The sequence below is a fragment of the Hemicordylus capensis genome, chromosome 5 (genome assembly GCF_027244095.1).
Source record: "Hemicordylus capensis ecotype Gifberg chromosome 5, rHemCap1.1.pri, whole genome shotgun sequence".
Classification (NCBI taxonomy): domain Eukaryota; kingdom Metazoa; phylum Chordata; class Lepidosauria; order Squamata; family Cordylidae; genus Hemicordylus; species Hemicordylus capensis.
Window position 1 is genome coordinate 145395628 of NC_069661.1, and position 27158 is coordinate 145422785.

The 27158-nt window shown below is 45.4% G+C and overlaps 1 protein-coding gene and 1 long non-coding RNA gene across 2 annotated transcripts in view; both read left to right on the top strand.

Annotated features, from left to right (window-relative positions):
• The first annotated feature begins 1789 nt into the window (after positions 1-1789).
• LOC128326003 (uncharacterized) lies at positions 1790-6688 on the top strand. The gene is made up of 5 exons (XM_053252016.1): positions 1790-1806; positions 2915-2943; positions 4099-4773; positions 4954-5079; positions 6422-6688. Exons 3-5 carry the CDS (start codon positions 4224-4226, stop codon positions 6616-6618), a joined length of 873 nt encoding a protein of 290 aa, XP_053107991.1. The 5' UTR covers positions 1790-1806; positions 2915-2943; positions 4099-4223; the 3' UTR covers positions 6619-6688.
• A 2880-nt stretch (positions 6689-9568) lies between these two features.
• Positions 9569-27158, top strand: part of LOC128326004 (uncharacterized) — a 49067-nt gene continuing 31477 nt past the window's right edge. Inside the window, exon 1 of the long non-coding RNA XR_008307793.1 lies at positions 9569-9675. This is a non-coding gene — a long non-coding RNA (uncharacterized LOC128326004). The remainder of the gene's footprint in view (positions 9676-27158) is intronic.

A 27158-nucleotide genomic window follows, 5' to 3' on the forward strand; every position in this document is an offset into this window, starting at 1 on the left:
ACGTACAGTGTGGCGAGGCAGGCACAGGTGGTTGCAGGAGGGCCCCCCCTGACCATTTGGAGTCTGCCCCTGGAGGCCATGGACCAGGGCCCCAATGTCTGGGGGTATGGCACCTCTGCCCCCACCAACCAGTCAATCCTCAAGGAAAAACATTCTGAGCAAAAAACACTCTGAGCAAAGTGACTTTCAACAGCAACTGAGTGCTTCCGTATTTCTATGTGACACCTTTTTGCTTCCTGATAAAATAATATACTGGAGAGTAATTGCAGTGCTGTTGGTGGCAGCAGCAGCCAGAGGGGCAGGAAGTGAGGGATACATACCAGCTGACAGAATGTCAACAAAACATTAAGCAAAAGCACTTCCAACAACAACATATGGTTTAAATATAGTGGCAGAAATAATAGCTGTAAGGAGGCAATCGCTAGAATGCCTAAACATGTAAGAGTAGCATCCTTAGCGGGATTCATCCATCCCCTGTGGGGCCATGAGCTACCATGGTGGGTCTTTTGAGAGGACAGAGAGGAGGTCCCTTTGTCCAATGTTCATTTTAATGTGTCGTACGTCAAACTATGTGCAGCAGAAACTAAGATTTTGTACAGTTGGGCCTATTGAGTTTAATAAGAATGTGGGTTGTTTCCTAAGAAGAAACAGAGGGGGCGGGGATAATTGTTTGCTTTCCATTGTCATAACCTTATACAAAAAGTACATTACAGCCTTCTGTTGCGCCCTCTCATTCTTTGTGGGCCATCTTCATTTTTTGTGCTTCCCCTCTTTCTTTGTCCTTCTTATTTCCCCTCCCTCCCTCTCAGTCACTTTTGATTCATTCGCCTTTTTCCTTCTGTAAGCAAATTCTGAAGGAAGGGGATGCTTGTGGGTAGGGGTGGGCTGCAGCCGCTGCTTGTGCAGTTGGACACAAAGTTTATAATAAACCTGCATGCTTCCTCTGTAACATGTAAGAATGCAAAGGCAACAGCCACGCCCACTGCATGTCCCCAGCATCTGGGATTCAGCCTGTGCACCTGGAGATTCTCTATAGCCATCATGACTAATAGACACAGAAAGATCTCTCTTCCCCCGTGAATATTTCTAACCCCCTTTCAAGCCCATCTAAGCCAGTGGTCATCACCACATCTAGAGGTGGTGAGTTCCACAAGTTAACTGGCTTTCTTTTTGTGTATTCTGAACAGAGACGGGCCTCAGTGCTGAATGTGATTTAGAGGAATTTCCTAGCTAAAGAACTTCAGCAAGTGATTAGGTGGAAATCTAATCTAAGTGTTTAGGTGGGAAATTAGCTGGGGACATGCAATGGATGTGGCTGTTGCCTTTGCCCTCTTACATGTTACAGAGGACTCATGCAAGGCTTATTATAAACTTTGTGTCCAACTGTACAAGCAGCAGCTGCAGCCCATCCCTATCCACAAGCATCCCCTTCCTTCAGAATTTGTTAACAGAAGGGGAAATTCAAATGAATAGAAAGTGACATGTGGGGAGCAGGGAGGGCAGGACTGGGATGACTCACCCCAGGTGCTCTGACTCTTTGAGCTGCACCCCCAAGACCGTGTTTGGATTCAAACCAGAGCCAGCATGACCAGTAACAGTAACTTGTGACTTCACAGTCAGCCACAGAATTCTGCCATCATGGTTCCCCTTGGAAACCTGCGAAGATTCTGCAGCAGGCTCACTTGGCAGCGTTTTAGATTAGCTGAAGCATCTTCGATAAATTGGCTGTCTTCGGCTGTCAGTTTATTAGCAGCTTAGCAGCTTAGTTGTCAAGATAGGTGGCTGTTGGTCATGTGTGGCCTGCAGGTAGGTCTCTGGTATGGTGGGTGAAGCAAAATCTAATGGCAGTGTGGACTTGGTTTTTAAAGATGCCCTTCTGTTGTTTTAGCCTGTCTGGGCAGAGAACTGAAGCCCAGCCTGCTGTGTTCACACGTGATTGTGCTCCCTGTGGGAACTTCAGTGGTCACAAGTTCACCACCACTATTCACACCACACAGCTTCTCCTTGAAATGCAGGCAGCCCTTGAAGGTCACCTGCTTGGCTGATTTCCACTGTGTTTCTTAAGCTTGGAGGTCCTAGACCGGTGAAGCTGTATCACTCAGGAGCTACTGGCTGGCTCCTGTGGGCCCACTTGGGGGGTTGTGGGGAAATCCTGCCCACCAGTTGAAGCACCCCCGTGTTATTTCCAAGAACATGCCTAACCTTTTCTTCTTTCATGTTCCCATAGGTCTCACCCAGAGGCAGAACCAAAGTGAGTTGCTCTCTTCTCTACCCTTGACTCCTCTTAATGCTTTTGGCTCTGGTGTGGCCAGCTGAAGGGATGGGGGTGGGGAGTGATGAGCGGGAGGTGTTCAGACATAGCCCAAACCCAGGTGTGGCATATATTGCCTCATCAAGGTGAGCCCATCTCCTTTCCATGTTCAGAATGCCAGTAATTGGCTGCTGAATCAAATGCCAATTTCGTCAACTGTCCCCTTGATACCTTTGGCAGGCTGCCTCCCTCCTATTTAAAACACAAAACAGCATGTATGTGTCCCTTGTGGGGGGGGGGAACTACACTGGAGAGGGGTGGGAAAGCTGGACTCATGACTGTGAACTACGAGAGCAGGCCCACCCCCCGTCCCGCCACAACCAGTCAATCCTCAATGAAAAATACTCTGAGCAAAATGCAGTGAGTGACATTCAACGGCAATTACATCACTGCTCCCAACTATGGAATCATCCAAAATTAGCAGGGCCAGCTAGAAGGATTAGGGGAGAGGACATACTTGGCTGCATGTGAATTAAAATTAGAGGGAGGGCACATACTTGTAATACCTCTAGTAATACTAGTAATACCCCAAGTATTACTGGGAGAGGAGACCCTCTCTTTCCTGTGATTTGCTACTAAGAATATTTCTCCTTATCTCTGCAGGGATGAAGATGAAGAGGGGGCACTGACAGGTAAGTGGATGATGAGAGTGCCTGCTTCTCCTCAGGGCTCCCCAGCCCCCCAGGGAAAGCCTCCTTGGAGAACTGTTTCTCTTAGACAATGGAGAAAGATGGGCAGACATCCATCCGATGGATGGATAGCAGGAGGGCAGGTTCAGCAGCCGAAAGTGCAGCCGGAAGTGGGGGGGGGGCTCTGTGAGTCACATCTAGCTATCCTCCATTCAAAGAGGAGATGGGGAAAGGGCTGTGGCAGCAGGCAGGTAGGTTTGGTCATTTTCCTTGTGAGGTTGTGCACTTTTGAAAAAGTCCTGCAAGAACCCTTTGCCCACACCCAGCCCCAAGACATCCTCTGGGTCTTTTTCTCCCTGCCTTCAAGAAGAGGAAGCTAATTGTTTCCAAAGTATCTCATTTTTTGACAATTACATGGGTCAAGATGGAATTGGAGGATCACCTGAAAACAAGGGCAACATTTCCTGGTCAATGTGCTCTGAGCTCGGACCAGAGACTCTTTATTTCTCCAACCACAGTTTTCTACCTCTAGGAGCCAGGCCCGCATTCCTGAGATCACAGCTCTGCTTCCTGCTTATGGCATCCAGGCAGATTTTCAAGTCCCCCCACACCCCACTAGGCCAAGAGGCTGTAACTGGGGGTTGGTTCGTGAACCAGAGATAGTCCATGTCAACCATCAGCTCCCATTCTGCTCAAAGGAGAAGCTTCTTTCCTCACCCAGAAGGGAAAGCCCATAGCCCAGTAGTGAAACAATTGCTTTGCATGCACAAGGTCTCCTGTTGAGACTTCATCATCTTCTGTTAAAGGATCTTAGCTAGCTAGGAAAAGGCCTCTGCCCAATAGTGGCTGCCAGCCAGAGTAGGGCAAAGAGAGCCAAGAGCATGACATGGTAGAAGGCAGCTGCACTTGTATGTACAGCAGGCAGAGCCTGGCCATTGCACTCCCTTCTGAAGTGTACTTGGTGAGGGCTGTCTTGCCAGTCAGTGCTATGCAATGTACTCCTCTTCATTCCTTGCTTGGTTCCTTGGGTGGCCCACCTCACCCACAATCCCAGGCTACTTCCCAGCTGGCTAACCTAGGCAGAAAAGGGAGGCCATTTCTATCAGGCCTACAAGCCACGATCATTTCCTGATTCCTGCTTTATTTCCTCTCTTTCAGGTCATCCCAGAAACCCAACCCATGTTGCACCATTTTCTGGGGGACTCCCCAATGTTTTGGGGGACACTCTGGGGAAAGAGCTCACTGAGGAACCCTCCGTGCCAGAACCTCTTCCAGCACCTCGCATGACCAATGACATCCTGGGGGAAGAGCTCACTGAGGAACTCTCCATGCCAGAACCTCTTCCAGCACCATGCATCACTGACAACATCCTGGGGGAAGAGCTCACTGAGGAACCCTCCGTGACAGAACCCTTTCCAGCACCTCGCATGACCAATGACATCCTGGGGGAAGAGCTCACTGAGGAACCCTCCATGCCAGAACCTCTTCCAGCACCTTGCATCACTGACAACATCCTGGGGGAAGCGCTCATTGAGGAACCCTCCATGCCAGAACCCCTTCCAGCAACTCACATCACCAACAACATCCTGGGCGAAGTGCTCATTGAGGAAACCTCCATGCCAGGGCCCCTTCCAACACCTTGCATCACCAATGACCTGTTGGGGAAAGTGCTCATTGAGGCTACCTCAGTGCCAGGTCCTTCCATCCTCACAGACACTCCAAAGGAAGCAGCTTCTGTGTCAAAGCCCTTACTAGAGCCTTCCATTGCTGATAATTATCTTCAGCAAGATGTAGAACTCCTCAAAGGGTTACAGCATGACTATGTCCAGCAGCGTAAGTATTGCGACACCTCAGAAACCTTTTGCATATACACCCAGCACAATGATCAGCTACAGTTTTGATACCCAGCCCAGATGATGGACTAAGCCCTAACACTGCCCTTTTTGCAAGTCACCAGCACTCAGCCTGGTCAGCACATACAACATTTGTTCCTTTTTGTTCTCTTTGTTGCAGAACTGAGGGTTCGCCGCATTTCCCAACAGTTCCCTCGTTCTCTCCGGGCCATCAACCTGCAAATTGGACACATGCGGACAAGGCTCATCCGCAGTGAAGTTCGGCTGCAGTGGTGGGAAAGGGAAGGTATGTTCACAGCATGCCCCTGAAATTGCTGCTGGGCTAAGAACGGCTCTTTTCCTCTGTTTCTTTCATGTTGAAATGCTTGATTTGAGTCTGCATCTAAGGTTTCAGGGGGGAGGCCTGTGAGTGGGTTGTCAGTGCTTGCTGAAGTGTTCCTTTGTTTTCTGTCTTTCATGTGTCCAAGCTCCAATGCCTGCAATCCAAGCAGCTTCTCAGAGTGAGCAGTGAGGGCAAGTGATGGTGGGTGTGGTAGGATGTCAGCCTTTGCAGCTGACCTCCTGCTGCTGCTTCTCTCTTGCAGATGTTCCTGCAGACCCTGCTGCACTTCTCCAGCCCTCAGGGTCGGATTCATCATTGTCCTCTGCCTCCCTTGAGGTTGCCTCCATCCCACCCTCCACCTCCACCTCTTCCCTCCTCCTGCATCCCTCTCCACCTCCTCCTCCTTCCCCACCTCCTCTGGAGCTGGACCTCAGCAATGTGAAAGAAACTCTGCAGAGTTTGGTAGAGATGCAGGTCCATCAGCTGCGTGACCGTAAGTCTCACAGAGGCAGCACTCCATAACCTCTACCTTTTCCATCCTCATTGTGATTTTTCAATCTAAAAAACTTATAGTCTAAAAACAGAGGCAGGGATACAACAGAAGAAGTAGAGGGAAGCTGAGGTGGGGGCAAGTGGGGGAAAGATGTGTATGTATTTCAGCCGCAGCTCCTTAGGACCAGGAAGACCCAGGTTTGAATTCTCATCCAGCCATAAAACTCGCTGGGTGACTTTGGGCCAGTCACTTGTCCCACAGCCTAACTTACCTCTTAGGGTTATTGTGAGGAAAAAATAACCATGTACAAACCTCCCTGAGCTGCTTGAGGAAGAGCAGAATATGAATGCTAAAAGGAAAACAAATATCAGCCCTTTTGAGTTTAAGCTGAGATGAAACAGGAAACCAAGGAGGATGATATACAATTGTGCATATTGCAAATCCTCCTTATAGTGTCATCAATGTACATGGGCAAAAGTTCCCTGCCACCAGGAGCATACAGTCTAAAGTTTGGCTTTGGAGAGAGAAGTGAGGAAGAGGAGGAATGGGAGAGGAAAGCATAAGGGGCATTCAATTCAAGCCAATGGAGCTGCCTCTACTGAGGCATTACGCCAAAGGCTGCGCAGTGGAGGTGGGTTTTCAGGTATCATTGGAGGGATAGGAGAGAGACAAGGGGCCACATCTGAGTGGCTGTTCCAGACCCAAGGCTCAGCGAGAGGGAAGAGAAAGAGTTGTTTTAGAGAGCAGGAGACCTTCAGGTGGCTCCTGAAGACGGACAGGCCCCTTCACCCTGTTTGTTTTCTCTCCTTCAAGGCCAAAGAGACCTCCACAGCTGCCAGGAATACTTACAAAGCTTCAAGGCACTGAGGGGACAGTTGAGGCAGCTAAGGAGCAGACTGGCCAGGGTGGAAGCCACTATGGGGATCATGGTTCCTCCAAGGGAGCTGGACGTTGCTGAGGAAGACGGGGAAGGCAAATTAAAAGAGACAACTGTGTTACTATTTATATAAGTGGCAATAAAATGCTGTGTATATATATTTAAAATATTAAATATTTGTTTTAATAGGATGCAGAGATAGAACAGCAATAAAATGCATATTTATTGTTTAAAAAAATAAAATGTTTTATTTTAAAGAAAATACATTTGTCTTGCTTGGAATATTCTTTGGGTAGAGTTGGGTAAAAAGGTCTTTGGGTCAAACTCAACTACAGAAAAGATTCTCTTGGCCAGTCCACTCAGGGCCAAGAGATGTTTGAGAGGTTCAAGATGTAGCTCAAGATAGACAGTTCCTTGCCAGGAGGCTCATATAGAGCTTGTCTGCCCCAACATGTATGGCTAGGAGGCTGGATTTTGGCCCTGAAGAGGGATCTGCCCCGTGTGGAAGAGGATGGAATGGTGATGCGGAAGCTTGATTTAGGGCAGGGCTGTACAACTCCAGCCCTCCAGCTGCTGTTTGGCTACAGTTCCCATCAACCCTGACTATTGGCTACTGCGACTACTGGGGACTATGGGAGCTGTAATCAAACAACAGCTGGAAGGCCCAAGTTCGAAGCCAAATGTTATTCTCCAGCCCTCTTATTTTCCACCAAGAGCCAAAGCAGCAGCTGGAGGCTTAGATCCAGGTGGAGTCAAACTGAGTGACTGATTTGGCCCTGGGGAAACAGCTAGGAGGTGGCACCTCCATTTCCTTTGCAGGAAGAAAAGCCGTGGGGGTGGCTCTCTGTAGAGCATGACAGGAAAGAACCAAAAAAGGCAGCCTCCATATCAGGCCACCTCTCAGGACCTTCCAGCTTTGCTTGTACTCTGGCAGAAGAACCCCAGTAGACCACCTTTATATCATGAGAGCTCTGTATCAGACCTCCACCCAGGGCAATCCATCCCTGCTGATACTTCAGGGAAAGAGAATGAAGAGGCCCCCTACATAGCAGGCCTCCTCCCAAATGCAGGATCAGCAATGAGATTAGACCTTTAGCCTCCAGGCTGTTTTTCTGCCGGAGAAGAGAGAAGAAGGAAAGCCTGAAAGAGAGCACTTGTCACTGCAGATGTTAGATTTGATATGACAATGAAATAAGACAGCAATGCAGGGACCACTGCATTAGCTACACAACTCAGTGGTCAAATGTCTGTCCTCAGGGGCGTAACGATAGTGGGGGCAGGCAGGGCACGTGCCCTGGGCGCCACTTTGGTGGGTCTCGTGCGGGGGCGCCAAAAAGTGCCACGACCCCCCCGATCCCCCCATGGATCGCACAGCGGTGGCGGGTGGCGGCGGATCATCATCGTGTGCCCTGATCATGGCTTGTGGCGGTGAGCGTGGCGGCGGCAGGCGGCAGCAGGAGTGAGCGCGGCAGTGTCGGGCGGCGGCGGATCGCTGAGTGCAGCAGAGCGATGCTGAGGCCTGCCGTCTGGCCCGGCGTCGCTTCCCAACTGCACTGTGCAGTTGGGAAGCGACGCTGGGCCAGACAGCAGGCCTCGGCGTCGCTCTGATGCACTCGGCGATCCGCCGCCGCCTGCCACCGCCGCGCTCACTCCCGCCGCCGCCCGCCACGCTCACCGCCACAAGCCATGATCAGGAAACATGATGACGATCCGCCGCCGCCCGCCGCCGCCACGCGATCAGCCGCCGCCCACCACTGCCGCGCTCACTCCGGCCAGGGCGCAGGTATGTGGGGGGGGTTGGGGGGGGGCAGAGGGAGGGCGCAATTTCAGTGGCAGAGCTTGCCCTGGGCGCCGTTTTCCCCAGCTACGCCTCTGCCTGTCCTTGACCATCTCTAAGAGCCCTTAAAGATGGTCAAGTGTAAGGACAAGAATACGTTTGCTCTTGAGGCTCATTGTGCATGCACTGAGAAGAATCATTAGAATCAACAGAAGATGCCTTCTTAATGGGATACATTGGGCTGAGTGTTTGCACCTAGAACAACACATCACCATGGGAGTGCTGTGCCCATGAATGCAGTAATGCAAAGAGGTGATGTTTCAGACAAATGGTGCGCCTGATTTAGACAGCTCTAGGCAACAAGCTTGATACTCTGGCAATGATTCAGGAATATCATCCAATCTTCAAGGTCAGTTTCCTTTTAAAAGTGAAGAGAGAGTTTCTGTAATCCTGACACCATTATTATATTTTATTAACATTATGCTAACTGGATGGTCATACATTGATTTTCTTAAAAGGATTCAATTTCCTGGCCAGAGTGACCAACATAAGTCTACTGATTGTTTTAACTTAAGAGAAATAAACAGCTCCAGGAGATATGACTGTTTTGGATGCCCCTTAATAAAAATGGAACTACTTTTATAGAATTTCCTTATTTTCCCAAGACCAGATGGCTGAATTTTGAAAGCACATTTAGCAAATAGTTTCTCTCTCTCTCTCTCTCTCTCTCTCTCTCTTTTCTTCTGATAGGGAATAGTTCATATCTGTATCAATATATGCCAGCCCAGGGCCAACTCCAAAAGTAAATGGGATATTTGGCCCAGGGGTCGGGGAGCCAACAAATCAGCAGCTGAAAGTCCCTTGCTGTTGCCTAGCAACTGATTCACATCCCTTTGCCTTGGCTCAGCCAAATTGCCAAATCAGATCTCAACATGGATATCACAAGCCACTGCACACCTAACCATGACAGTACCTGCAACGAGGCAAGAAAGGATGCATCTTGTCAAGAGAAAGGCACACCAGCTGCATTCAAGGGTGGAACTTGGGGGGGGGGGTGGCAGCCAGGGCACGTGCCCTAGGCACCACTGAGGAGGGGGCGCCACACCAGTTCCTGCCACCCCCACCCCATTGCCCACCGGCCCGGCCCCAGGGCCCCTCAGCCACTTGCCATCCTGCTTGCCTTGCCCTCCGGCTCTGGCCTAGGATCCGAGCGGCCTGCAAACTGCAGAGAGCTCTTCTTCAATCCTCGCCTCTCAGCTGATTGGCAGGTGGGCGGGGCTTCCAGAGAGGCCTCTGTGTAGGCCTCCCTGAAGCCTGGACTTGGCATTCCCCAGCAAGCCAGGAAGGAGGCAGGATGGAAGAGTTCACTGCAGCAGACTCTCTGCCCAGACCATCCAACACAGCTTTTGCAAGGTAGACTGTGAATTCCTTTTTGTGGTTACCCCCACCCCCCATATATAGGGATCTGCTTGCCATAGGGCTTTGATGGGTTTGGGGGAGAGACTGAGAAGTCTCTGAATATTTAATTTAAAACAGATTGAAAAATTTCTGGCTTTAAATTTCTGGCTTTTTACTATCTAAAAAGGCCTGTGGCTTGTTTCATGGCAGAAAATTACAAAAACTTCTGGAACAAACAATATTATATTCATTCATTCATTCATGTATAAATGCACTTACGTTCAAGTTGTTTTGCACCCCAGAAGGTCTGAGTGAGAACTGTGAAGCATGTGTTGTGCTTTTATTTTATTTTATTTTATTTTATTTTATTTTATTTTTCTTGTGTGTGAACTGCTCTCCAATAACTCACAGGACTTCAGGGTACATCTGGCCAACATGTGAATGCAGCACCTCCATTCCAGAGGAGATGTGTGTTAAAGGGCTTTAAAAACCTCATGTGAAAAACCTCCTGGAATCAAACTTTACTGAATCTGTTCAAGAATTCTAAGAAAACAAACATAGGCTCACCCTGCATGGTTTAAAGTCTCCTTTGCTAATCTGCAGCGAGGAGGCCATTTTAATAATTAGTGTTTCTAGTGTGTTCTAGGCATTAAAAGTAGCACAAATATATAGTACTCACTGTATCCTCTATAATAAAACCCTTGGTGTCCGTCCGTGGACAGCCAAGCGTGCGTCCGTGCCTCCCTGGGCTGTTCTGGGCATGTGTGAAGCGGCGCTCCACTTCCTCCCACTTCCAAGCGGCGCTCCACTTCCTCCCGTCCTGTCTTTGGCCGCGCCAGCGAAGTGGGTCCGCCCTGGCTATCGAGCGAGATGCAGCTCAGTACCACTGGGAGCTGACCAACCTTGGTAAATCCCCATTCACAAAGAATGTGGTGTATAAAGAAATACTATGAGGGTTGGGTGGGGGGGGGACCAAAAAAAGAATAAAATGAGTAAATTAAGTTAAAAACTGAGTTGAACAAAAAAATAAAATAATTTAAACAAAAAATATGATCTACAATTAGCCTCATAAGTATTTAAAAACTAAATAAGGGAGATGGCAGATCAAAAGAAAGTGGGACAGAGGGAAGAGGGAAAAAGAAGAGACAGAGGGACAAGGGGGAGAAGAAATGAAAGAAGAGAGTACGGGAGAGGTAAGGGTAGAATAAAAAAGGGTGGGGAGGGAGAAAGAAAAATGGATACAAAAATAAGGGTCAAAAGACAGGAAGAGCGAGCAAAAATTACCCCACTCCACACCAGAAAAGACAATGGCCCAGCGATAAGGAGGAGGTCACAGGGCAGCCAGAGGAGGGAGGGAGGGAAATTATGAAACAAAGGAGTAAGAAAGGAAGGAAAAAGAAAGAAAAAAGAATGAAGGAAGAAGGACAGAAAACAGACAGAAAAAAGGGAAGAACAGCCAACCGCAAAGAGCGATCCCGTTAAAGAAAGAAAAGAGGAAAAGAGAAATAAGAAAGAACGATGGGAGTGAGAAGAGGTGGAAGAAAGGAAGAAAAGGAGAGAGAGAGGTAGAGAGAAGAAAGGAAGGAAAGGAAACAGAGGAAGAGGGAGAGAAAAGGAAGGAGTGCAAGAGAGAAAGAGAAAAATAAAAAAGGAGAGGACGGCAAAAGAAAGAGGTAGAAGCAATAAAGGAAACAACAACAACAACAAAAAGGTTCTAGCGCCCGTTATTTTAACGGGCTTAAAAATACTAGTATCACTATATATTGTGAAGTGTCCGTGTGTGTATTCAATGAAATGTATTTCCAGGCAGCATACTTATTTTGAAATATCAGACTTAAATCCTTGGGGGCCTGGGGTGCGTGGAGGCCCTGGACATTGAGGGGCTGGGGGCCCATTTTAAAATCTCATCTTGGCCCATTCCAACCTTGCTATGCCCCTGGCAGTCACTACATGGGTTTCTGCACAACACCTGCACAGAAGAAACTTCCATGTAGAAAGTGTGTCTCTTGTAAACTGACCTTGAATTTTCCATCCATGACTGGGATATCTGAGATTTAGAGTCAATAATAAAAGAACAGCACACTGCTTGTGACAGGAAGGGGCAAATTACAATGATTTCTTAGTCTGGCAGGGGCTTGTTTTGGCCCTGGCAGAACTTGGCTGTCTGCTCCTGTTGAAAATTCCTCTGTCTAGTGTGGCAAACTAATGTATCCTCCTCCCTCCTGGTGTCAAAGTAGGCACTAGAATGGTGAATGCACATATACCCCATCATGAGCCAACAGTCATCACAAGACAAAGACTGGTAGGAATCATTCACTGGTTTATAGACCCCCCCCCCGCCACCTTCTTCTTCCCCTATTTTGCTAGTGGCTATTTGGGCAGGTGATCCTCTAGTCTAGGACAAAGTCATGTTTTTTAAAAAAGCATGATATGAGACAGAGAAAATGACACTTGGAATCCTCACATAACTCCTGCCTGTTGTTCTAAGTCTTTTACAGAGATGGCTCATGTTTTCAGGTTTTGATCAACAACCATGCCTAGATGGTACAGTGTTCCTCTTAACAGGGATTTCCAGATATTGTTGACTACAAGTCCCATCATTCCTGTTTGGACAAGGGCACAATTTCAGTGCTTGCCCTAGGCGCTATTTTCCCTAGATACACCTCTGGTTAGCAAGCAACTCTAGGTCCATGCTACAGGCAACCACCTCTAGTCCTTTCATTGGCGCTCCCCTCTCTTTTTCCTAAGGCCTCCTATCTTCACAGCAGGTACACCAGGAACAGTTCTTCACCTCTCCACTAATTCTCCCGGCTAATGCAGGGACTGAAAGTCGCTTTCTCTTAGGGCAGAGATGATCACCTGTTCTTGCCCCTGCTTCCAAGTTATTTCAAAGCAGCCCTGAAAGTGCAACTTGCCCTGCGCTTCTCTGTGGGGCTTCTGTATGCCATCTCTGCCTCCCCTCTTTCTTTCCCTTCCTCCTTTCCTTCCCATTCTTATATACCCCAGTTAGCACAAATGAAACTGGCTTGGCTCCATTCAAACTGCCCCCTCAATCGTTCTGTTTAATTTTCATGTTATGATTATAGTAAGGCAAGACTACTAAATGGGCCCCATAGGCTTACCTTAAATAAGTGGCAGAAATAAAGATTTCTGCCACTAGGAACTCATCTCAGTCCACTAACCCACAATAGATCTTATGCATAGATACCTTGACCATCATTTTGCAACAATTTATATTGAGAGGCTTGAGAGTCATCTTGGTTCTGGTTCAAGTGCACTGGCTGTTCTGTGGCCACCTCCTTTCTCTGGTCCACAAATAAAGGACAGAATATGTTGAGTGGGATAGGACAACATGCAATCAGCTACAGTGTCAGAGGCTGTGCAGGAGATATGCTCTGAAACCCTCATTCTTACCATGCTTTCATTCTATACACTTTGTCAAACTGGTAAACAAACTTGGATTAAACAAAACAATTTGGTTTGGTGATTGATGGCTAAATCTCAGTGGCTGACATCCTGACTCAATAGTACTAGGGAGGTGTCTATAGCACTACTAAATTTCAATAGTACCTTCTCTAGTAAACTTAATCAGAATGCCAGCCATTGTTTCTGTATCAATTGAGAACTTGTCACAACAGGAAGCCTTTCATTGCTTACTAAAATAAATTGGATTTGTGTATGTTTCATAGAGTTCTGCATAAATGTTAAAAATATTCTCTTTGGTTATTAAAATTACTTAATTCATACTGTTTTAGACACTGTGAGGCTCAAACACTTCCATTGTTAAAAATCTTACTTCCATTGTTAAAAAGAGGAATAAACTAGAGGCATGACAAATAAGTTTAGATTAAATTAAGCAAATGAGAGTAAAATGTATATCAAAGACAGCATATCTCAGCACAGCATATTGGCCAACATTTATAGGTCTGAACTGAAACATTTCAGTTTTGTTTTTTCTGAAATTTTTTCTGCTTTCTTCAGCTTATTTTGGTGCCCTTTTTGGAATATTCACTTATTTTAACCTATCCTTACAACTGCACACTGCTTCAGAGATGACAAGTCCTACAGCAATATCTTGCTGTTCTGCTGTTCCACGTAAAGAATTCCACATGCTGTGCTGTGTTTTGTTGGCTGCATAGCCCGATGTGGCTTGATTTTCTGAAGAACAGATACTAATCTTTTTGCTACTTGGTACTGGCTTAGATCCATGTGATTTTTTTAAATTGGAAATTTCTGCAGACCTCGAAGGTGGAAGCAACTGTGCAAAAAGGGGCACCAAACAGTTTGCAGTATAGTGGGTAATCCATTTGGTGAGAGTATATTGCTTTTCAAAACCCTAATTTTGAACTAAAAATTCACACATCACAATATACAAGTACAGCCCTGTTTAAATATGAAAATTTCTTCTCCCACTCTGAAACGTGGCTACAATTATTTTTACCCTATTTCTATGAGATAAGTTAGGATAAAAAGGACACTGCCAACAGTGTCTGCTGCGTGCAGTGATTTTGCCCCACCCAGCCTTTGATAAAGCATGAGGCTGGTGAGGTTATTTAATCGGTTGAGGATTTGGGTGGGTGGAGCCAGAGAGCTTACAGAGTTCTCTGTAGCCCAGACTAGCAAGCGATGTGGCCGTCGTGGTGTTGTGGATAAGCCTTGAGGGTGAAGCTAAGAACACTGCATTGGCATTCTCTCTCTCTCTCTCTCTCTCTCTCTCTCTCTCTCTCTCTCTCTCTCTCTCTCTGTGTGTGTGAAGCATTACATGTATTTTTTGTTCTTATGGGAGCTATACTTGTAGTGGTGTGCCCGAACCGGTCCGGCGGCCATTCCAAAGAATGGCCGAACTGCCGGACCGGTTCGGACTGGGCTGGTTCGGGTCCGGGTGGGGGGTATATCTTTAAGGGCGGGGAGGGCTTGCTTAGCCCTCCCGCCTCCTTGCCCCCGCCAGCGCCCGTATTTAACATTATAGGGGCGCTGGAAACCAGCCGCCCCCCCCCCGCCGCCGCCACCGCCGCCGCCGCGAAATCACTCTTAAAAACATCCAGCCCTCCCTCCCTCCCAGCTAGCTGCCCGCCCGCCCCCCCACCCACCCACCCAGTCGCTCACCCGGTCGGTAGATACTAAGCGAGAGGAGCTCCGGCACAGAGCTCCTCTCGCTAGGAAGGCCTCCGGGAGAATGGTGGCTTGCGCGCGCGCGCATGCGCGCGCCGCAAACCACGCCGTTCTCCGGAGGCCCGGTCTACCCGCCGGGAAAGCTAGCTGGGAGGGAGGGAGGGCTGGATGTTTTTAAGAGTGATTTCGCGGCGGCGGCGGGTGGCGGCGGCGGGGGGGGGGGGCGGCTGGTTTCCAGCGCCCCTATAATGTTAAATACGGGCGCTGGCGGGGGCAAGGAGGCGGGAGGGCTAAGCAAGCCCTCCCCGCCCTAAAAACAAGGCCCCCCTTCGGTGCCGGTCCGGACTTCTCCGGACCGTGCACATCCCTATATACTTGTTCTAAGAGCTCACTGCTGGTTTGGTCACTGTTCATGAGTGACTCTTTTTCTCCTGGCAGATCAATTTGCATCCGGACTGGTTAAGGTTCCAGTTTTGGCTACTCCATAATTTTCTGGGCCCCATGCAGCAGGGGAATTCAACTTCACTTTGATTTGCTGGATCAGGAGATGGGAGTGGCTTTGGGAGCCATTCCAGCCTGCTATCTGGAAGTTTCTGGGTTTCAATCTTCCCCTTAATGTTGTTGTTGTCCACTTGGGTTTGGTAGCCAGAAAAGGAACATCATCTCTTTAGCAATCAGCTCTATCCTTCTGGGCCCTAATATTTACTTGAATAATTTGCAGCAGGGATTGGGCTGAGTTTCTAAGCACTTGGTGGGGGATGGGGGGGGGGTAAGCTAGGCTAGGCTAAACCCCCATGTCAGGTACAGTGCAGGTTGGAGTGCAGTTAGGCACAGCTGGTGAGCAGCCTAAAGTGCATGGTTTTTGCATGAAGGGGAGTTCCAGTCATTTCATAGAGGCTTCATGGCCCAAGATAATTGGTCTGGGGCTTCTCTCCACATTGAGGCATTGTCAACTTTAAAGTCTGTGTGGCTTGAGTGGGAGCAATGCTTCTTGATGACACCTTGACCCTATATGGGTCAGCTAAGAAGAGCCGTGCTCAGCCTTGGGGCCATGGGGCTGCTTCGAGTTGGGGTATAATCGCCCAACAAGAGTTAGATATAGAGATGGCATCTTGACTTAGAAGCTGTTAGGGCCCACACTATGGGGAAGTGGAGAGCCCATTCTCACTTCAATATTAATTAGATTTGAATGAATAAAGTTATGGCCCTTACCTCCAAGAAATCTTGCCTCATGTCTTCTAATGGTGTGGGTAGAAAAGATATTTTCTAAATCTACTTCAGTGAACCTCATGGTTGAACTGGGATTTGAAACTGCAGCTTAATGTTCTGATGAACATACTGTATTTACCTGAATCCAAGACTAAGTTTTTTTTCCTAGTTATTTGATTTTAGAAATTGCTGGGTCATGTTAAATTCAGGGTCTTCTTCTTTTGGGGTAAATAATGACTTGACTAGCAAGCCAGAGGTTGCTGGTTCGAATCCCTGCTGGTATGTTCCCAAGACTATGGGAAACACCTATATCAGGCAGCAGCGATATAGGAAGATGCTGAAAGGCATTAACTCATTCTGTGCGGGAGGAAGCAATGGTAAACCCCTCCTGTATTATACCAAAAGAAAACCACAGGGCTCTGTGGGTACCAGGAGTCGACATTGACTCAACGGCACACGACAATTGTTGAATGTCAAAAATTTCAGAGATATACCCATGAATACTGATGCTAAATGTGACTGTCGGTATTCTGTAATGCATGGCCAAAAAGTGGGTAAAAATTGTAATTTATTTAGTTTTAGATTCACAAAATTTATCTTGGATTGTCAGCATTCTCAAGTGTATGCCAATTTCTATTAAATTTTGAATAGTCTCTCTCTCTCTCTCTCTCTCTCTCTCTCTCTCACACACACACACACACACACACACACACACACACACACACACTCTTCAAAGCACAGAAACATTCTTTATCCCCATAAATTTTTTCTCTCCAATCTATTAACATTTGAAGGAGGGGGAACTCCCAGAACCCACCATTCTGTGTGGCATGTTCTGTTTTCAAATTGATGTTTCTGGTTGCCTGTGTAAATTCCGTCTTTCCCCAACCCCATGGCATTTCAGTTTCTGATGGGGAACTCCCATGCCTATCTTCTGTCACATGTATGGCTTGATTTGTTCACTGCTGGAGTGTTTGCTGCTGTTATGAGGTAAATTTTTTAGTATGCCTTTTGATGCTTAGACATAAAAAATACCCAATTTCTAAGTCCCTGTGAAACATTCCCTAGAAAGAAACAACCCCCTGGTTGATTATGGCTACAGTATGGTATTTTGAATTATATATTTTCAATGAATCCTTTTTCAAGAACATATTTGTCTATTTGACTCAACACATTCAATCACTCCCCTGTGGAAGATGCATATAAAAAGGTGGAAAGAAAATGGTAAAACGTTCGAAGGGACCTTTATCTGAAAATGTAATGCTTTCCATTGATGTTGATCAGTTGTCTTCTCTATTGGTCTCCCTCTGGATCTTTCATGTCCTCCAAAATACAATTGCTTGGTTACTGCCTCCAAATACTCTTCCGTGACACTACGTACAAACTCAAAAGCGTTACCAACTCTTGAAAAAAAGGGAAAGGGCTGGTACCAGAAGCATTTTCCTGCAAGAATCAGTGCATGTCCTTAAGTAGATTTAAATGTGGCTTATTTTTAGAGCACAGAATATCCAAACAGCTCCACTCACTAGGACCTCTGGCAAACCTTTAGAAGTCTACCTTCAGTCTGAAGCATGATACTGGAAATACCACTTACCGTTCTGAGCTTATATTTACACTACAACATATATCACTTTTATCTATTTATGAATTTAATTCTCATGGCTATCCCCAAAGAATTCTCAGAATTCTTTGGGGAGTTTGGTGTTGGTGTTGAGAATTCCATTAGAGATCCAAAATGCAGGTATATATAGGATGCACACTACTGTACATGCACTGAATATAATGTGTGAATAACTGTGCTTGCATACAGATCCGTAGGTGCATATACTATAGACAGACGGTAGTATGTTGAAAAGAATGTTGGTATTGGTAGCCCAAGTGAGACCTTTTAGGTGGCGTAGTGGTGGTTGGTCTCGAGGCAAATAGGGCTGCTACCTATGAAGTTTTTTCATTTATGAAAACTCCCCTTATGGAATCTGTGTGGTTACCCAGTGATAGTATTTTTTAGTCACAGTCCAATACACTTGTTTTATGACAGGCTGCATTGTGCCTTTTGTCAGCTATGTGCATTCTGAAATATGATTTATATGATCTTGTTGCTAAGTTGGTCTTTTTTTCCCTTTGCATTTTCTTTTGCATTTTCTTTGGCATTTTGTATCTTAATTTTTAATCATTTAGGGATTGCAACTCTTCTGCCTCCCTCCTGCTGCCAGGGTTAAACAGGCCTCACGAGGGTGGGGAGGGTGTTGTCAACCATCCTAGTCCTCCTCCACCTGCTAGGGAGAGAGACTGCCCTGCTCCTCCAGGGAGCCTCTAAGGGCCACCACCTTGCGACTCCTCTGGCTGCCTCATCATTGGCCATGGGCTCATTAAATAGCTCCCCATACAAAGGACAATCAGCTGCCTCCCTTCCTAGCCCCTCCTCCATTGCCTGGTCATTTCCCCTTTCATCCCCTCTTGCAGCCTCAGAGATTGTTGTCATCCTGGGCCCCGCACCTTCTCCCTAAGACGTCATGTAGTGCCACAATTGAGGGACAAGGGCTGCTATCTTCTCAGCACAGGCTTCCTGAAAACTACCCCCACCCATTTTTTGGTTTGTTTGTTTTTTTGCATCTAGGCAACACAGATTCTATTTGCATTTCTAAAGAATGCTTTGCTCTTATAATGTTAATGATTATGCAAAGACTGTGTGCTGCCTCTCCCTAGCAGCTGCTCAGGTGTATCGAGAAAACTCGCTAAGACACAGGATTTTTAAAACACGGAAATACATTGGCACAAGCTAGAATTTGGAAAAGAAAGCCCAATTTGTGTGGGGGGTGCTTCCAAAGCTCTTGCATGGACTTCAGGGTAAATCTGGCCGATGTATGTATGCACACACTCCCTTCCAGCAGAGATTAGAAGTAACAGCCCTGTGTGGGAAAGTTCCAGCTTGGATGGCTTTAAAGGGGGCTTAGACAAATTCATGGAGGTCAGGTCTATCAATGGCTACTAGTCTGATGGCTGTAGACCACCTCCAGGCTCAGAGGTAAGATGCCTCTGAAGACCAGGTGCAGGGGAGCAACAGCAGAAGACAAGAACGTGCCTTAATCTCTTGTCTGTGGGCTTCCCAAAGGCATCTATTGGGCCACTGTGAGCAACAGGATACTGGGCTAGATAGGCCTTGGACCTGATCCAACAGGGCTATTCTTATGTACCATCCCTGGGTGTAGTCCCTTATCAGATTCCATGTTTTTCAGTATCATCAACTGTTTGTTTGATATTTCAGCTTGAAATGAGTCATCACTATCTCTACTTCAATATGTCCAAGACTGGACTGCTCTCCTTTTCTCCAAAGCCCTCCTCTTGTTGGGGGCACCCATACCCCAACATCAGACCCAGAGGTACCAACCCAGAAGTATATGGAATGCAGGCCTGTTTCTGATTCCATTTTATTAAGGAATGAATTAATGCCTGAACTGAAGGTGAACTGAGACCCAGGTCTCATGACTGCCTCTGCTAACTGCTCTGTGAAGGAAGAGGCAATACAGCATTGTATTGTGAAATGGGTACTCAAGAAACACAAAGGCCAGGCCTGAGCAATCCAAATGCTAAAATCTAACCCATTATCAGACAATGCCTGGAAGAAGTGAGAAGCTGAGCTCTCATTTCCTCCTGAAAGGTCTATGTAAATACTTGTCAATGATTGCTCTGCTATGCCCAAAGGGGATACTCAATTGCTGTCTATAGAGATTCCACTCTAGGTAAATGCACACAAAGAAAACACCTATAGATTTTAATTCTTACTTTACTAACATCTTTTAACACCTTCTGGGACCAAGCACCAGAAATCGAGGGACAAGAGAAGATACCCATTTGCAGCTCAGAGATGCAGATTTGGGCAAAGTAGAATGTCCCCCCGCCACCTCGCCTAAGTGGCAGCTTACAGAAGATGGGATTCAGATCTCCCTGGACTGAGCTAATATCCTGAATAATTAAAAGACAATATCCAGAAGGTAACAGCAAATTGTCACCTTTTTGGGGACCCAGGAAGGGTGAGGATATTTTGAATAGACTCTATGGAGATCAAAGGAAGATACAACTATAAAGAATGAGGCTTACTGGACAGAGTCAGCAATCTTGCCTAACAAGCATACTTGCTCACGAGCCATCCCAGAGTTTGCTGCTAAGCCACGGGTAACAAGCAGGATCTCTGTCCATGGACAGGAACTGTCTGTGACTTCTGCTGCGCAGTGAGAAGTCAAGACTTCCCCAGCCATGGTGCTCTCACTCTCTGCCTCGCTTTGAGCAAACTGCCAGCTTGACCATCGCTCCCAAGCTCCTGTCTCCAGCTACAGCCTCTCTCCTTCAGCTGAAAGTGCCACCGCTCTCAAGCCTCTGACCCTGGTAATATGCTGCTCCACAAGCCTTGGATCCCTTCTTCTCCTTTCTCCTCTTCCCTCTACTAATTCCTGATCTCCCCAACCCATGCCAGTCCTGAACCTTCCTTACCCCCCTTTTTTCTGTCTATATCTGAATTATATTAGGCTCTAGGAAGATTTAATACACACACATATGTTAGTTAGGAACACTGGGTGAATGTTGTTGCTGGCTATGGTTGAAATATTGTTAGTAATACTGATAGATTGTTCTGTTTTCTGCTCAGATTGATGTTATTCTTTTATACTCAATAAAGCCCATTGAATCATTTAGGATTGCTTTGATCACCTTTCTTCCTTGCGCCCAGACTATACATGGTCACCATATAAAAGAACTGGTCACTTTGTGACACTGGTGAAGCCAGCCTAATTTCAGATGCTAGCTCCTGAGCATATCTAGTATACAAATCAGGCTTGGTTCACAGCACTCTCCTAATGCACTTATCTTATGCCATCCAGGCTGCTGAAGAGGTGCAAAGCCTTGGCTTTATCTTTGGCTTCTTTCTTTCCTTTATTCTCCATATTCAGTCTGTTGTCAAATCATGCTGGTTCCTCCTTCACAGTATTACAAGAAGATGGTCTCTCCTCTCTTCCCCCTTGGCAAAACCTTTAGTTCACATCCTGATAGTATCCCACCTTGACTACTACAACCTCATCTTGGTCCTCTCACCTCCATCTAGCTGGACCCACTTCACAGAGAAAAAATGTGTAAACAAATGACCACAAAATGCAAGAGGTATAGTCTGACCATTCTACGTAAAACTTAAAATGTAAATAGCATAAGTAGTGTGATCTAAAGAAGCAATGTGCCTATATTTAAGCTTTACACAGAATGATCAGACTGTACCTCTTGCATTTCATAGCTGATTAACCTCACTGTTTAGGTTCCCCCACCACATACCCACTACACACACCACACTACCTGTATCAATAGAGGATAATATTTAATGCATCGAATGAAGTGGGCTCTAATCCACACAAGCTTAAGCAAAAGAAAAATGTAGCTGTAAGTGTTTAGAATTTTAAAATGTGGTTTTCAGTTTTTGAAAGTGGAAATAATCCTTTTTGCTATCAGATCACAAATCGTGGCAGTGCATCAATGTGCCTCAAGCACCAATACACCTCAACTTTGACCTGGAGGGAGCCTCTCTAAGGGTGAAAGGTCAATCCTGTCCATTCCACTCTAGGTTTTTTCCCCTGAAGTTGCCAATAGGGATACCAATTACTGCCAGTTATGCTGGTAATTATATTCTATTTAACCTCCTGTTTTGAACTTGTCTTTAAATAACATAGTTTGAAGAAGAGGCAGCAGCTGATTTTGACTTTCAGACCCTAGGTCGATATCTAGGCCATATAGCCAGCTGCTTATTCAAATGCTTAAATATAGGATAAAGTCTTTGCTAATTATATTATCCAAGCCACATTTTCTTACAAACCTGGCCCACTGAAATTAATGGAGAATTTATTTCAGCAGAAGCTCTGGTTCACACCCTGGTAATCTCTTGCCCCAGTTACTGTCACTTTCTCCTCTTTTGTCTCCCTTTGTCTCACCTCTTGACTAGCACTCTGCTCACCTCTTGGCTAGCACATATGCCTCTCTTCTTGCTCCAACCAGATCACACGCTACACTGGCTACCTTGTCCACTCCGAGATCTTGCATAAGCTTCTTGCCCTTAGCTTCAAAACTCTTCATGGCATCACCCTTCCTTTCCTTTCTGTGCACATATCCCTGCCTGTGTCCATTGCTTGTGTACCTCCACCACACTCAGCTGTCCAAAGATGCCCCGAATGTACAACCTTCTATTAAGCATTCAGCTCAGGGAAACCCAGTTCTTCCTGTCTGTAGGTGAAACCATACAGGTGAAATGCAGTTTTGGTCAGCTAGTCCTTATGTCCGTGATAAAACCAACTCCTCAAAGCCGCTTTTCCAAGTTGAAATATAAATTAACAAGATATCAAACAAAGTTTCAGTTACCATATCTACCTGAATAGAAGGTGACTCTGAATTTGAGATGATGCCTTAAAAGAGAGAGGATAAATACAAGTTATACCTATTTACTACGTACCCAAAAGAAAAAGGAGTCTGAACCGTCCTGCCCCATATTTAACAGGAAAGATTTGGGTAAATGTATTTGCAAAGTACAGGTGGACCTTGTCACATGTGGTCCCAACACCTGTGGTTTCACATATTCGTGGTCAGGCAATTGGGACCCGACCTCAGTATACATGGTTTAAAAGCTATTAAAATCCATGTATCCGTGGTTCCTAGGTGGCTGGAAATGAACTCTGAGGTCGTTTCTGGCCACCATTCTGCTGAAAGGAGCCATTTTGTGGATCTTTCCTGGACACCCCCCCCCCCGCAATTTTTCATGGAAAAAAATTATTATTATTATTTATTCAATTTCTATACAGCCCTTCCAAAAATGGCTCAGGGTGGTTTACACAGAAAAATACGAAATAAATAAGATGGCTCCCTGTCCCCAAAGGGCTCACAATCTAAAAAGAAACATAAGATAGACACCAGCAACAGTCACTGGAGGTACTGTACTGTGGGTGGATAGGGCCAGTTACTCTACCCCTGTTAAATAAAGAGGGTCACCATGTTAAAAGGGGCAGAATTGGAGCTTGGGGGAGGCAGTGCTGGACATCCAGAGACCTGCACAGCATGGCACATCATATTATTCCTTTATTCTCATTCTCTCTCTCTCTCTCTCTCTCTCTCTCTCTCTCGCATGTAAAAGCTTTTTCACCACATCCAGGAACCTAACCCCCCCTGCCCCAATTCCCATTGCCTCAAGGTCTTATTATCTGTGGTTGTACCCAAGAACAAACCCCTAAGGATAATGAGGTCCACCTGTATTTGGAGAAAGAGATACAACCTACCAGGGGAGAGGCAAAGAGTAAGAGAAAATTGTTGTTGGATTCTAAGGCAAATATATTTGTCTTTGTGGAGCAAAGTCAGGAGGAAGCTAATCTCTATCATCAGCGGGGGGAAGGGGGAATCCCCAATTCATATTTTTGGTACATGTGTATTTACCCTAGGTTTTACAGAAAAAACCAGGAGCAAGGAAAGCCTCCAGCAGCTGAGTCACTACCAATGCAAAGGCCTGATGTAGATGTAATGCTGTCTATGTCCTAACCAGGATTAGGAGATGGACTCATGCTTCTCCCACTACCTTTTTCTTTTCATTTTGCACAATAATTCCCTCTTTCTTGGTTTTGAAGCTAAATGTAGATATTTGGATATTATTTGTACATATGTACAGATGTTTGTATACATGTATATGTTTTTGGGTGAATGAGTGTACATATGTTCACTTTAAAAGTGAACCTGGGTACAGGGCCCCTCAGATGCAGGGTACAGATAGGAAGCCTACTGCTGTACATGTGCTGAACATAACATGTGAACAGGGCTTATGGCTATTGTTATGGTTGCACCAATGTTTTTGCTAACGATAGTTACCTCAATGTACATTTTGTAAAACTGCTTCTAATAATGGTTGCTGGTCTTGTGGTAGCAAACATGACTTGTCACCTTAGCTAAGCAGGGTCTGCCCTGGTTGCAAATGAATGGGAGACTAGAAGTGTGAGCACTGTAAGATATTCCCCTCAGGGGATGGAGTCGCTCTGGGAAGAGCAGAAGGTTTCAAGTTCCCTCCCTGGCTTTTCCAAGATAGAGCTGAGAGAGATTCCTGCCTGCAACCTTGAAGAAGCTGCTGCCAGTCTGTGAAGACAATACTGAGCTAGATAGACCAATGGTCTGACTCAGTATATGGCCACTTCCTATGTTCCTATCGTTAAGCTTCAAAATTAAGCAGGAGGATGAATTTCTACATGAAAAGGGAGGAATATGTTATCTTCAGACCATAATTCGGAGACTTGTAGTCAACATTGTGAGTGGTTTCACATGACTGGTGCCAAGTTAGTATGACAGGAGCTTCTGGTTCCCAGCAAGTGCACACTGCCAGTGGGTAGGTTCAGATGTCACAGCTAAGTCTGATTCCCCTGCCAGATTCTGGAGATTCACCCAATATTTTCCCAAGTTTCTTCACCTAGTCTCAAATGTAGGTTGCAAGTGGGTATATAATATTGGGAGAATGCCAAGTGAATCTCAGAAATCTAGCACTGGAACAGGACTTTGGCAGGTTCAGATGTCACACCCACTGGGAGCAGGCACGCACTGAGAACCAGAGGATACTGACTTGGCAATTGTGTGAAGCCACCCTATGGCTGCTTCACATAAGCCTCGAATCCTAAGCAGATTTAAGGTAGGGCTGTCTAAACACTGGTGTGGATGTTGTTTTAAATCACCAGAGCATTTAATGCCCTCCTTGAATTGCAATCAACAGCATTTTCCAATTCATGTAATTTAACAGTATGGTACCATCAAAAAAATTAAAGTTTTGAATTTCTGCAGAATAACCAATATACGAGTGAGAACTTGCATTTTCCAAAGTACAATATGGAAATCAATACTAAACAAAAATGCCATAAATATGCAAATAAGTGTTTGACAAATGTCCTCATTAAAAACCTAAAATAGCAGAATTTATGAAGTTTTTACTTAATTATTAATAATAAATTAAGGTGAATAATAATAATGTCAACCATCCTAATTCACAGTCACAATGTGGTTGTGTAATGCAAATATTCAATCTAAGGAACAGCTTTAAGTTAAAAAGTGGGAGCTCTTTCTTATCTGTACTTTGAAGATTTTGTGATGATGTCACCTTTTTTTTTTACACCTAACTATAAATGAAGTATGTCTGGCTGGGGGTCGAGGAGGCAAGAACAGCCAATACTTTGCAATTACTAGTGTGTACTTTTATTTGTTGCTACACAGAGCCTCAGAAATGTAGCTTGCTTTTTTCATTTCATCAGCTCCACTGAATCTCACCCACATAAAATTCTTGTGATCTGGAAAGCCTTTAACATTTACTTGAGGTTCAGCAGTTGAGGTGAGTTAGATGGATATATTTAGTTCTGAAGATTTGTATAAGGTGACTGGCAAAGATAGTTGGATTTGAAGGATGTATGACCTTGAAGGTACAGGTTGCCCAAGCTCAAATCAGGCCTAGTTTTAATACTTTCACCCAATAGGGGAATATGAATACGATGAATATGGAAGCTATTATACTGCTGTGATTTTTCAGGTAAGATTCTTCAGCAGCATATTAGATTCCTGCTAACTGGCTATGCTTAATGAGGAAATATAGCAGCAGATAATGAACTATTGTCATGATATAATTATATGCTTCTTACCTGAGGAGAATAGATGTAAATTCTATCTTCTACACAAGCAACAAAGGCAAACCATGCATTCATAGGTCATCACGGGTACTAAAAGGGACAAATAAACAACCCTGAGAGGCCCTAGAGTCACTACTAAGTCAGAGTAGATGTGAATACTGAGCTAGATGGACCAGTAGTCTGATTTTGCATAAGGCAAGTTCATATATCTGACCTGTTGAGTTTCCCTCTACTACACAATTTACTTTTTAGCATTTCCATCCTTCTTTGGATTACGTCACTGTAAGATTAGTAGGATGTTCCAAACTACAAAAATAACCTGAAGAAAATACTTTATTTTGAGCAAGTATATTTGTCCCAGACTATAACAAATACTGAAAAGATTCTGATGCATTAGAAGATGGAGATAATGAATAAAAATTAGTTCAACACTGGAAGCAACCAAGTGGAATGCATTCTAGGATGATCCAGAGGAAAATACCTAGCGAAAGAATACCGGGAAAAAAAGGTTTTAAGAATCTTGGGTGTCCGTGAATGAACAATTAGGAGCTAGAAGGTTTGATACTGCTATAAGATAGAACTTGCTGTGATCTCATAACTCTTCAGATCCAAGTTTCATCCAAGGGAGACTGGAGATTGGCCTATAACTATCCATCACTAAGAGGTCCAGGGATGGATTCTTAAGAAGAGGTCTAACCATTGCCTCCTTCAAACATGGAGGCACCCTTTAAATCAAATTGATTTAAATCATGATTTAAATGGCTTTATAAAAGGACTTGGGTTTAATTATTTAAATCACTAGTCAGTAAGATTGCTTGTTTAATTTTCTCATAAATACATTCTTGTTGTCTAATATAACCTTAATACATATTCAGAGATAGATGTAGGTTTCATTTTTAGAAGGTAGGTGATACATACATCTCATAATGCTGTTTCATTCAGGACTTGCATTTCTTTGTTGCACTGCTTTTATTTTCGCACATTTGCCTGTCTTACCCACTGGTATAGGCACTTCATTAAAATATTCCCAGATGGGGTTACATCCGGCTGCTATGATAGGTGCTCCCTTCTACAATGGAGGATAGACTCCAAAAAGGTTTGCAAGAATATATTCTGTTCACCTTTGGTTTCACTTGCTATTCTCCTCATCCCTCTATCCCTTGTATTTATAATCAGACTCTTCCTCCTTGCTCAGATCTATTTCATCCCCCCCAAATCCTCTATTCATTCATTGGCCTTCTCTGTATTTGCACTTTTAGAGTGGGGGCGGAGACAAGGGCTTGAGAGAGAGAGAGAGAGAGAGAGAGAGAGAGTGTGTGTGTGTGTGTGTGCATGCAAACCACCAGGTTGGGCTGGGAAAGACTGCTGAAGCCTTAGAGAAGCTGCTGCCAGTCAGGTACTAAATACCCAGCTAGATGGACTAATGGTCTGAATTGTTATATGGCAGCTTCCTATGGCTCAAGATACCTAGAAGTCCTTCCTCTTAGATAGCAGGAGTAGTGGAGTCAACTA